The sequence below is a fragment of the Brachycentrus maculatus genome, unplaced genomic scaffold (assembly GCF_059751285.1).
Source record: "Brachycentrus maculatus isolate JH-2025_06_01 unplaced genomic scaffold, ASM5975128v1 h1tg000089l, whole genome shotgun sequence".
In the NCBI taxonomy this organism is placed as follows: Eukaryota; Metazoa; Arthropoda; class Insecta; order Trichoptera; family Brachycentridae; genus Brachycentrus; species Brachycentrus maculatus.
In genome coordinates, this window is record NW_028280843.1 from 1087584 (window position 1) to 1101770 (window position 14187).

The 14187-nt window shown below is 29.9% G+C and overlaps 1 protein-coding gene across 3 annotated transcripts in view; it reads left to right on the forward strand.

The window, feature by feature from the left end:
• The first annotated feature begins 426 nt into the window (after positions 1 to 426).
• The window catches only part of LOC148310695 (cell adhesion molecule Dscam1-like), a 160512-nt gene continuing 146751 nt past the window's right edge, over positions 427 to 14187 (forward strand). For all 3 annotated transcript variants that reach the window (XM_088257898.1, XM_088257899.1, XM_088257901.1), the window contains exons 1-2: positions 427 to 504; positions 5881 to 6140. In XM_088257898.1, the coding sequence (XP_088114024.1) occupies positions 6080 to 6140 (61 nt within the window). In that variant the 5' untranslated portion in view covers positions 427 to 504; positions 5881 to 6079. The remainder of the gene's footprint in view (positions 505 to 5880; positions 6141 to 14187) is intronic.

The window sequence follows — 14187 nt, forward strand, 5'->3', positions numbered from 1 at the left end:
CCAAACTAGATTAGATAGGTAAACACCCGGCCTAGTTGACCTGACCTGGGTTATGGCTATTCTCCTCCATTATTATGTCACTGTTAAAATATTAACGCCAACGAAAAAACGACCAAAATGAATGCTCGGACCTGAGAGAAATGACTTTGTATAAACTGTGCTTTTTACTTGTTCTTGCGTAATTTTCTCACTCCAATTGTACATTCAGTATCTCTCTCAGATACTGAGGCTGGAAGAAAATATAAAATTTCCCGATCTGTAACAAAGTAATTAAAGGTTTTCACTAAAAGTAACTGAGTAAAAAGTCTCTACGCTTTGTATGAGCGTACAAAATGATTGCCCTTTGTTTTCTGAACCTCGCTGTCGAAGGTTTTCCATCCCAACGTGGGGTAGCAGATAAAGGATGGCGCAGATTTAGTTGCGAGGCGACCACCTCGCGGCGTGGACGCGTTTTCTGAGCGGGAACTCGAGCGATTTTGCCGCCTTTTCCAACATAAAATCCCGGTACTATTCAGCTTTTAGCATCACGCTGCCATTTATTATCCGTCTCTTTCTCTCCCACTGCCGTCGGCGCCGGGGTGATAGAGACGCTTTACCTTTCAGGCGGTATAACCTCCAATAGAGCATCTGACAGAACGGGACGGAAGCTTATTTTAGGTCATATTTTTTTGTACCCCGGCGAGGTAGATCCTCTTATTCGGGCTGAAATGGGCATGGCTTTTTAATGAAATGTCATTTTTATTAATCAGTTTTCTACAAGCGACTATCAAAATTGAATAAACACTTTTAATGTTTCTAAGAAAAATGAAATTCTCCGTAACGAAAAGTAATCCACCAATAATATTTATACGTCCCACGTGTTTGAAACTAAAATAATTTATCATTTGTTACATTTATTTGTGTAATTCTCAATTTTTCGGTAAGTAAGAATATATATATAAAAATTAAAATGAAAAAAGCAAATAATTACATTTGTTATTCAAAATTCATTTATTACAAATTCTCTATTTAACTAGTAATGACAAAAATCCATTTTACACATACACGCATAAATATATGTATATATATATATATATATATATATATATATAAATATATATATATATATATTTATATATATATATATATATATATATATATATATATATATAACTATATATATATATATATATATATATATATATATATATATATATATATATATATATATATATATATATATATATATATATATATATATATATATATATATATATATATATATATATATATATATATATATATATATATATATATATATATATATATATACATATATATATATATATATATATATTTATATATACATATATATATATATATATATATATATATATATATATATATATATATATATATATATATATATATATATATATATATATATATATATATATATATATATATAAACATATTAAATTGCTATTTATAGTAGTCAGCACGTTTGGCAACCATGTTCGAGTTACCAGGTTTGATTCTCAGCGGTTTTGAAAGAGTTGATCTATTATTCTTTACGTACGAAACGCTCAAGATAACACTGCTTCTATGCGGTGTACCATTGCGTGCGGATAAAAGTAAGAAGGAAAAAAATATATGTAAACATAAAATGTAATAAGTTTTTGTCTCCACATTGATAAAAAAAAATATGAGGAAATGTACATACATAACATGAAATGAGTTCTGCTACTACAAATATTAGCATCACGCCTTTTCACGTTAGGAGTAGGCAGAGAAAATGCAACGCCACATTTTCTGCACTTACATTCACTCCTACCTTACTTTTCATCCAAATGTCTAGTCATGTATGCAAACCAGTTACTTAGGATTTCGACATGATCAAAAACTAGGTTTTCCATTATTTGTCATGCCAAGTCTTTCTTGGTCATCTTTCTGAATACCTTCTTCTGCTTTACCTTATCTACACCAAATGGCGAACAATGAATTAAAGGTGAATGCATCATATTGAAGCAGTAGTATCATGATCCTTGATTATGTGAAGGAAAGGTGATCAGTCCTGCACTTGAGTACACGTTCAAAAATCATTTAAATTTATTTTGATTCCCTTAAAAATCAAACCCGACGTCTCCGACACGGTAGTCAAATCCGATAACCAACACCCTACTGAGGCATAATCGCTACTGGATAACTACTAAAGATATATATTCCAGGTGCAACCGCGTACAATAAATACTTTTTCAACGTTTTGATGGCATATTTATTTTAGTTATTTGTTTTGTTTAAATATTTTGACCTATAATATATTTGTGAGAGTCGTCATTATAACCTGACACTATTCATTATTCCACATTATTCTAAATTATTCCATGGCACACCAAAAGCTAAAATATATAAATCATTGAAAATTTATTTATATTTTTCAATTTTCCTTTAAAACATTTTGAAAATAGACTAATAATAAAAAAAAACAATGTTTCATTGCATACAAAATAAATGATAAAAATTGTGAAATGTCAAATACATTGAATTTGACCACGGCACATCTGTATCCGGTTCACTGCACACCAGTGTGCCACGGCACACCGGTTGAGGAGCACTGGTCTTTATATCACGAAGATATTCGTTTAAAAATATGTACTTATGTGAAATTATTCGTTCAATTTCTTGAATGTTTTTCGCAGATACTTTGTGGCACATTTTATTTATCAAATATTTTTTTTCAAATAAAACAACTTTCAAATAAAAAAAACTTTATCAAATAAAACAACTTTGTTTTAACCACTTTTTATTGGTTCACTTTATCCAACCGGTTTCGACAAGAACCTTGTTTAGAATTAAATACATAAACCCTGATGATGACAAGGTTCTTGTTAAAACCGGTTGTATAAAGTGTACCAATAAAAGTGATTACAAAGTTTTTATTTTTATTTTATAAAGTTTATTCATTTAATATTATTAATGTAAAATTACAACAGAGACAAAACATTTTTTGAAAAAAAAAACAATTGATTTAATATTAATACAAAGAAATATGAACTCGACAATTTTCGAAAATAGTCTTTTGAAGTACAATATTAAATTTAAAATATTTGTTTTTTTAATGCGGTGTTTTTTGAAGGGTTGTTAAAATTTCATTATGTTTCAGAAACCTAAAGAAATCAGTTAAAGAACTCTTCAATCACGTACCGGGGACCTAAAACGCTTGACTTATCAGTAAAATAAATTTGAAAGCCACATAAAGCCTCAAACAAGAAACTTAAATCAGAACAACTTTGTAAAGGTGAAAGGTGAGTATTGAGCTGAAAGAAAAACACCGTATTTATGAGATCGGTTTTGACAAGTTTCGTGAGGGTTAAGGTTGTAACTTTATACATCCAATCTGTTTCATCATACAAAAATACAAATACAATTTTCAACAAGACACTGTGATACCATGTGATAATAAATATGTCAAAGTTACATTTTTACTGTATTTAACCTAGTTTTCTCGGAAAAAATACACATATTGTGTGAAACATGCCTACTTCAAAATTGAAATTAAATACACGTGAAAAAAGTTGTTACTTAGCTTTCATTACTAATAAACTAAATAAATATTATGCTGATTTCCCGCAAAGAGAATAGAATGCCTCATTACTTTATTTTTGCAAACGATCTTCGCCTCTTGCACATTTAGGCATCTCCTCGGTATTTCAGTTAAATCCCAATGCCATAGGTCCATTTCGATCCACGATAACCTTTTCGAGTTCCATTTCAACAATCTACTTAAATTTTTGATAGTTTAATACAAATAAATGTATTTAAGCTTTTGTTTTGGCCATTCGAAGAATGCCTACAATGTTTCAATTGAATTAAAGTTTAATTGAATTTAAGATAATTAAAATTATTTTCCTGCTTTCTAGAGATCTAAGATCCACGTTAAATATTAAAAAAAAACAGGACTTAAGTTGTAATAGAATGAAGAATTGGGTATATTTTTGACGATAAAAATAACATGCTTCTTAACTTAGTGGTAGACCAATAAGTCGGGTATCTGATGATGCAAGTTTCACGTTCTGAATAAGTAGTCGTCGATGTCTTTGATTACAGTCAGTACGAGAGTTACTTTTGAAAGCCGCATGGAATGATAACATATAGCACTTATGTCGCTATCACTACAAACAAAACACAGAAAGATGATAAAACTATTGTCATCTGTACCACGTATACCCAGTAAATGTCATGAATTATTTTATTTTTATTTGACTGTATTTCTGAGACTGTGTGGTCTTCCCCGTTTTCAACGACCCCTGTTCTCCCGTTCTTCCTTTGTATCTATTTTTTAGTACTTGAACCTTCCATTTTTATTAACGACCAGTCTGACTAATATTGTAGTATCACAATCGACCGGGACAACAATAAAAGAGTCCTTTAAGGATCTCCATCAGTTAATCGGAAGGACCCATTTTTCCGGACCGGTTTACCTTTTGACCTAGATGTGTGTTCGAATAATTGGTTTATTTGACCAATAATGATTTTCGTCGTGAAAAAGTTATTTGTTTGCATGTCTGTAAAAATTAAAAAAATATGTCTTTTTTGTAAAATCACAATTTGTATGGTTCCAACTATAAAATGTACATATATATTCATAGATAAAGTACATATTATAAATTTATTTTCATATTGTAAATTGATGTATTAAAAAAACAATTCCCTGTAATCCTTGAAATGGTTATTCGGTAAATGGATATAAATACAAATACATACCTTATATCTTTGAAAATGTTTCCTTACATCCATTTATATTTTTATCTTAGGTATATATAAAATATTCGTCTCCATACTGTAGTGGTTAGCGCACCAGGCTACCATGCTGGAGGTCCCGGGTTCGATTCCCAAGAGGGTTAAAATAAATATAAGTGATTTTTCAGTCTAAAATTAAACATGACCCTAGACTGGTACTTGAAGCGAAAGGCTGATCACCTTTCCTTTGTGTATTTAACGATCAATATAACACTGCTTCTATAATATGCAGTACCCTATGCACCATTGGGGTGCGTATAAGGGTTAGAGGAAAAAGAAGAAGATTTAAAATAAACCGTTTGCTGATACTTTATTCAGAAAATGAAAACCAATGTATTCATATACATAATTTATCTTATGTTTTACATATTATACATCTAAGATCTTCCATGTACAGTTTAAAACTCAACTTTCGACAAACATGGGAATTCCTATCTTTATGCAGTATGAAAAGCTACAGTATAACCTCATAGAAACTTGAGCAATTATTTTAACTGCATCGCTTGTAAGTTGGAAAGTTGTTCAGAAAAGCTGGTGCACTTCCTCCCCTGACACTGGGGATGAAAGGAATAAGAGCGTGGTTTCTACAAAAACAAACTCGTAAATATCCTTCCCTCTAACTCACTTTCCTCCTAAAACTTATCTACGGATAATTATTTTAACTGACACATAAATTTTCATTTAATCGACATCCATAATTCATTCGGATTTATTGACGATTGAGAAATTATTACCAATGCCGAACAGAAACATTATTGGTCCTTTTTTCGAATCGAAGTGTCTGAAATCTTTACAAAAATACTCTTTATTACTCTGTTCAAAAGATAGTTTGCTCAACAATTTAATAAGGATTACTTCCAAGAAACGCAATTAATAATGAAAACTGATAATATTTCTACACAATCATGTATTTATTGTGTGCGGGTGGAGGTATTTTTTAATACGTTAGTTTAGTCTTTATTTAAGTAAATTAGCATTCCTAAAAAAACGCGTAGAAAACTAACAAAGCATTTGAGTAAAGATCAAACAAGATCAGTTCCGGACATTATGGATGTAGGAAATGAGTTTTTTCTAGACCATACGTGAAACGAACCCTGCTAGATTTCAGGAAAGCTTTCAACCGAGTCCTGTCTATAAAAATGCGAGTAAAACTCTCAGCAAACGAAGTCTTGGCAGGAAATTCAACACGATTCAGTTCGTTATTGAAGAAAACTGGGTAAAGAAAGGGTCTAAAGACGAACGATAGCTTTTAAAAGAACTCGAGTGTGGGTGAAATGTGGAGTGACTAAGTTAAGGACTAATGGTGCCAAGGATGGGGCTTAACGGGTGGAAGCTGATTGTATTCTTCGCCTTCATCTGTGGTAAGTAAAACAACCTTTTTCCATTCCATTTAGTAGCTCATTGAACTTCAACATTCAGAAAATTATTCATCATAACCGGTACACTCGTATTAACAATTGTTGGTACTTGTGCATAAAGAGTATATATTTTTATGTTTCCTATTTATTTGTAATCTTTAATGCAATTAAAAAAAAAATAAAGACATTATATACCCTACACTTTAGCATTTCAGCAAAGTGATCATATCCTTTAACATTTATTTTAAACGACCTAAGTTTTGCCTAGTTCTCGACACAAAGTTTTAAATACATTTTTCACATCTTAGCTTATCTAAGTTGTGCACTTTACAGAGTAGGGAATCGTGGTTTTCTAGCGTTGAGTAAAAATGTTTTCTTAAATATCAGAGCATGCCAGCAGTGTATCTCGAATAATACAATATTTTATGTGTGATATATTTTTGTTATAATATGTCTGCATTAAGAAAACTTCTATTCATAATGGGTTTCTTCATATTTTATCAATATACAATATATTTTACTAGACTAAGAAAAATAGATAATCGATCGAGATTCTTTCATTTTTCTCATTGTAAAGAATCATTTGTCGAAATTAAATTGAACTCTTCAAAGCATTTATAAGGATTGCGGAGTGTAATCAGCTGACTTTTATTCACGTGTTAATCTATAATATATTTAATAAACTGGCTAAACGGCTTTCATTTTATAAATAACGTATCAAAAGCCATTGTCACATCACTCTTATTAAAACATTCAGAGCTTTCATATTTGTAAAAGTGGGAATTTTTTTATGTTATTGGAAAAATGACAGTACCTACTTTCGTTGTTGTTTAAATTTAAGCTAGAAGAGAGAAATAAAGAATGAGACAAATTGTTTTTCAAAGAAATCCATTTTCTTTCTCGTGTTGTTCCGTTCGTAATGTAAGATCATGAAAATAACTAGAACAAAACAAATGTTACTTTTCTTTTTCCGTATCATTCGAGATAATTAAATTTCTTATCTGGATAATATTTATTTTCGTTTACGCGTTCCAGAACCTTTAGAAAGGAAGTTTTTATTCAGAAAATAACCTTGTATATATACACGTAGTATGTGTGTTGTATGTGGTCCTTGATACAAAAGATTTTCTTGGCTGATTCACGACTCATCATCAATCATGGGCTTTAGTCCTTGTGGGCTTGTAATACTTACACCTGTTTACTGAAACCTTTGTCTTACGGTGGTGAGTGGAGCAGGCAGTATAGGCCTGGAATATTAATTATAGCGAAATTTCACGAGCATTCTCGCTATAACCTGCTTCATAAATAAACATTAATATCCATCTAAATTTTAACGTATTTTATGGTATCATCAATATTCCTCTAAATGCGAGTAAATTTAAATTTACGCTCTTGAAAAATGAAAATTAATATCCTCATAATTTATCACGTGAATGTTAACCTTAATCTCGATTTATTGTTTTGCTAAAAATCTCACTAACATTTCTCGGATTACAAAAATAAAATATACTTAATAAAGTATACTCCCTCTGGTTTTTATTTTATTTATTTCGTTGGATATGTAACAAAACATAATTTAAGTGTCTTAAATTAATTTTTAAATTATAAAGAGCGGAAAACATATTTTTTTTTGTAAAATCATGATGTTTTATACTTCAAAACCATAAAGTAAAAAGTATTTCTTTTTTTCTTCATGTGTTTGCATTATAAATCAAACTCCTCCCTTTTTGAAAATTTTAAAGGCTTTTTATGAACTTCCTAATTAAAAAAAATACAATTATTTATCGTGCTTAAAGATAAACATTTTTCTATATTTTCATATCTAATTTCTAAATAAACTTATTTCACATCAATACTGTTGAAACTAAATCTGAGAAGATTGTATTTTAAAAAAAGAATCAAGTAATGGGAGACGTACTTAGAGTTTCTGACTCAGATTATCTGATACTAACCATATATCACCTGACAAATTAAATACAAAAAGAATTGCGTTACATTTTATACAATGACTTTTTACGAAAAATATACAAGTAATATATACAGATTTGTCAACAAGGATTTAAACACACTTAAGATATTGTGATATTTTTTCGTTATATGAGGCGTTGAGAGCTAGAAAAACTTGAGCATAATTTTTTTCCTCTAGCTTTCAACGCTCTTTACGTTGATTTTTTGTTTAAAATGGCTTCCAAATATATGACTTTTAATATGCAAAATGACTAAAACTCTGGTTAATGTAATTTTACAAAATAAAATGGAGGTAATAAAAGTATATTTGTTGTTGATTTTTTGTTAAACGCTAACGTAAAAAAATTGGATTGCAATTTTATTTTTTTTATCTTACTGCTTTTATATCGGCCTCTCATATCGCTCACTCCTTTCAAGAACGTCATAAATAAAAAATTGGCAATTTTCAGTTGTACATGTTTTCGGAATGCCCAGAAAATGTACTATATCCCAGCAAAAGAGGCATATTTTTTACTTAATATTTACCCGCTACAGGGCAGAAAGTGTTGTTTTTGCATTTTGAAGAAAATGTATTGTTTAATATTTTTTTTAAATATACTAAATATTTTTCAAATGGAGAAAAAATCTTCACGTTTTACCTAAAAAGATCTTTTGCACAGTAAAAAGTTCAATAAGTGGCTTGATGTTTATTTTTTATACATTGTGTTATATTTTGAAACTTTAAAAACGTTCTCCTGAAAAAACATTTTTTTCGATTTATGACGTTCTTGAAAGGAGTGAGCGATATCAAATATTAAAAAAATATATATTCTATCTAAAACGTAATTAAGAATGGGTATGAATATTTATCTTCATGTTTCTGATAAAGGATATTACTCATTCATCTTGTTTTCTACATTTCCATATTTTTTCAATAAAAGTACAATAAATAGACACATTTGGAAAGCAAAAAGGATATAAATACAGAATATAAGAATAAAAGATGAATAAATAATGTGCTCAATCGACAAATAAAGTAATTTACTCAAAATTAAAACAGAAAATGTAGAAAACAAATAGTATGTATATTTCTGGAGAGGTGTTTTATTTATCTCTATACTTTCAAAAGCTGTCAATATTTCTCACGAGCAAAATACATCGGTAGGCTCGTATTAAGTTTTCGGATCCGAAGTTTTCGATAGATATGTAAATTTTCATGAAAATCCCGCCCAGTGCGCTTTGTTATAATAACAATGGTGAAATACTGGAAACCCGGCCAAAACCCGTCATACGGGACCCTCTCATTACCATATAAACAACATGGCGGAATGCTTTCAAAGGTTTTATCAATCTCACAAAGACTCACCAGAGGGCTGCTAAACCAAAGTGCCGAGCAGAAAAGCTCCTGAACTATAATGCCCCGCGGACCAAAGGGGCAGTTTCATTTGGAACCTTTACTAAAGTTCGATAATGCTCGTCTCTGTCGGAGCTTTTAGGGATGTACCGTGTGCACTTGCACATGATTCAACTCGTTACAGTGCATTAAGAACTAAAAGCTTTAAGGTCCCGAACTTTGGTTTATTGCGTGAAATTTAATATGGTACTGTTAAAGTAAATAACTCTCTGTTGAAACAGTCATTGGCATATGGAAACACAGAGCAGTATAAAAATATAAACTTCATTAATTGATTATGCAGTCACGTTGAGGTAAAATATAGTTTTAATTGAAGTTTTACTTAGTAAATACCCCTATTTATAGAAATTGCAGTATTTACCAAGTAAAACTTTAATGATAAAAAAATGTCAATTTCATTGATTAAAAATAATAACTCGAAATAAAATTTTACTTTAATACAGTAATACAAATATTATAGTTCAGAGACGTGCGGTGACTTTTTTAAAGAAGATATTTTTGAAAAATTAAGGTATTTAATGTTAGTGATATATTTGTTACGGATACAATAATACACATTCAAAACTTAACGCTGTGATAAGACTGTTCAAATGAACTAAGTAACTAAAACATTTTAGATTTTTTTGTCATTTAGAAGATTGGGTGTTTTAGACTTTATAAACATCGTTACTATAGTCGTTTGCGATGTATATTTTCAGTCACTTTTGTATGAGGCTCGAATCCGATTCCAACGACAGCATCCACCTGAGTGATTAGAAAATTTACAGATGGATCGCTCTAAAATTTCGTCGTAAAATTTCATTAAAATATTTGTCTGTTTTTATATACCTCCGATTTTTTTTTTATCTGTGACACATACATACAAGTTTTTCAGTGGCAGCGTCATCTGTTTATCAAAATAGCAACACATTGCTATAAACAGCAATATTTATCATTCCTCATGGATGACAGCGTGTTTTTTTGATAGCTGCTAAAATATTATATATTCACAAGCATGGTGAAATTACACAAAAAAAATTGATCTCGTTTCTTTTTTTCCATTAAACCGGATTGAGCCCAACACGGCAAGATAAAAATAGCTCCAGTCTTTTTTTGCTGCATTTAATAGTATGTTTTTTTAGGATTTTAAAACACTTCTATTTGTAAATAAATAAACAAAGATCAAAGTAAATTATTAGGAATGTAAGCTTTTTCGCCTTTTAAAAATGATAAAGCACGCATCATACAAAATCTGACATGAAAGGTGGAGAAAATATCATATTTCAATTTTTACGGCCTTGGAAGCTCCCTCTTTTTCTATTATTATACGTAGATAGAGTACTTCTAGTGTGGTATATTAGCTTCACTCGTACAATCTCTATTTTCCAATTTTCTTAGAGATGCGAAGGAGCTTTCGATGCGCTGAAAATTGAATGTTCGCTTCGAGACACGTGAATATTTTGTATTGGTACTAGCATTGCTACGATCGGCATTGATAACAAGGTAGTATTATATTATTACTACGAAAAATACAACATATGTTAAAATATAAACTAACTTACTAAGTAACCATCACGCCGCTTCAAAATATCATACCAACAACATTCTCTTTATTAATATTTCTAATTATAATGTTCCATATGACATATCATTGATTCTAGTGATATGATTTGATGGAATGTTGAGAGTGACAAAAAATAAAGTGTTATTAAATAAGCTGTATACAATGCTACATATAATCTATAAATTTTCCATAATTTTTCTATTTATTTTATGATGTTCCCAAAAAACTTTTTACTTGTATTGAAAATCATAATATTGCCTGACTTAAAACGGGTGCTAACCTGGACTTTCGGTCAATGCAATAAAAATATGTTCTTTTATTTATTAATTATTTATTTCATCATTTAAATAATAACAAATTACAATATACCCTCACTGAGTTTTCCCTTGCCAAGCGCTTATTTTATAATATTTATTTATTAAATTACATGAAAGAAAATTCTTTGTCACGTGTTATCAAATACCACATGGCACTTTCATTATTCATCAATGCATAGCTGTTTTATACTAATTTTCTATTTTTAATGACTATATGGCTAATGAAAGCAAGTTGTTTTTCTTTATTATATAAGAATCTTAGTTTTATTTTATGTGTTGGGTTTCGTATAATGTGTGGATCTTGTTGTTCTATGTACGTTACCATAAAGTATATAAATTGTGATTAAGGTACTTTGCTTTCACAATAACTATATTTTTTCCTTAAATATGAAAAAGAAACGTTTCGTTAACAGGGTTTACGAAACGTCAAAAGCTAGTTTAAGATTTGGTTTGACAATTTTAAAATTCTGAATTAGTAAATTTATAAAATAAATTAATATTTAAAAAATCTTTTCATTACGGAAGCAGATAAAATTCATTAAAAATTGAGAGGGTTGGTTTTTGTGAAACTTTCAATTATATTTTCCGATCGCTTGAATTTAGAAAAAATTGATTGAAAACATTTTCCAATTTTGAGAAGACGAATTTTCCGTTATTAATATTTTTTTTGATAAATATTTAATTTTTATTTTCAGATTTACATTTAAAAAGATGTTTATACTCGTGGACTACGTTTATTTATAACAAAAAATAACTGAATAAGCACAATTTCATCTCTATTTTTTAATAAACATATCAACTAAACCTATAAAAGAGTATTAATTTACAAAAGATAAATCTTTTGTTTATCAAAGTGTTTTTTTTTTATAAGGAAAGTATTTGTATCGCATTTTTATGCATATTTAAAAATTATTAGTAAGTGATATTTTTTGGCACAACAATATGTGTGTGCAATGTTGTACCTTTTGCACTATTGATGAGAGTAAATGTTCAAATAAAAGATGATTACTTTGCATTAATGATAACAAAACCAATTTAAATTATAAATCAACAATAAACAAATGATAACATAATAAACGTATCTTGCTTCTACCGGTATATACTGAGAGTAAACAATTTGCTAAGATTAACTGTAGAATAATTTACCGTTTTACTAACAGGCAAAGTAATATTTATTTTGTAATTATGTATTGAACTAGATGTAATTAACAATCATTGTTTTTAATTTACAACATTTTGAGTGTGTCCAAATACTTGTTCACAAAATCTGGATTATCTCCAATTACAGGAGTTATTTTCATATTATTTTTTGACATCTCATCAAAGATGAAGAAGAATATGGAAGCCCCGTAGGCTGACGACTGTCATAGGCTGGTTTAAGTGATCACTTTACACACGTGTAACATTCACCAATTCTACCCATTATTGACAACCACACTACTTAAATTCTTGGAAGTTCTATATATATGAACCAATTTAGAAATCTTGTTCTTGAATCACTAGAACTTCACAAGAGACATCTATTGGTGTAAAGAATATACATATATAAGAACTTCCATAATATAAAATATATCATATATATAGAACTTCCAAGAATTTGAGTAGTGTGGTTGTCAATAATGGATAGAATTGGTGAATGTTACACGTGTGTAAAGTGATCACTTAAACCAGCCTATGACGGTCGTCAGCCCCGTAAATGCCCAGACTGTCATGAGATGTCAAAAAATAATTGTTTTTAAATTTATGTTTGACTTAAATTAAAAATGGAAGTTTATTACCGCATAATTGCTGCATCAACTAACGAAACAATTATTGTGTTATATTTATTTTGTGTACAACATGACTGGTTTCAAAACATGGTCTAATGCGTTTATAAAAACACAAAGTTTGTGAATATTGAATATTGCTATCCCAGAAAGATCTGAAAAAGTTTTATTGGAGTATTTCTATCGAATCCTAGAGAGAATTAACTGACCACAGAAATTCAAATGAACATATGAAGCCTGAACTATATATTTCGATGCGATGTTTATCTCTATATATGTAAATGAAAGCAAAGTTATCAGTCCTGCGCTACAGATACCATATTTTGTTGTTGTGAGGTCAAGTTATGTCACTGCGACCATATTAGGTCTATTGTGACCTCCCTCTGAATCACAGCTCACTCTCAGTGATGTGTCACTCTCACTCAACTCACGACCTGTCTTGATGGTAGGAGCTTCACCTTCTCGGAGTCCAGAAGTGATCCTCCAAGGATGAGACTTCGTTTGCGAGCGAGTGCATCACAATTATAGAGAATGTGGATTGGTGTTTCGTTATCCTCCATATAAAATCTGCATACTGGGGAGTCATGTAGTCCAATTTTTGTCATATGTTTCCTCAGTCTGAAGTGTCCGGTCAAAGTCCTGTTTAGGATCCTTATTTAATTTTTGCTAAGCTTAAGAGCTTACAAAAAACAAATAAAGAAACCACTTCATGGTATATTAAAAATGAAATCAATTGTAAAAAAAACACTTGTATTTATTTAAAGTATGTTTTGACCCCTCTGAGAATCGAAAATGAGACGTCCAGAATGTTAACAGCGCTGTGAACGAAGATTTATTTTTATAGACGTCTGAAATTCTACACAATATACACCCAAAAAGAACTAATCAGTAAAATTTTTATCAGCTCTCAACATTCAGTTAACCAACCAGTAAAATTATTATGAGCTCTCAACATTTATTTAACCAACCAGCTAAATTCTTATTAGCTCTCAACATTCATTTTACCAACCAGCAAAATTGTCATTAGCTCTCAACATACATTTTACAAACTAGTAAAATCTTA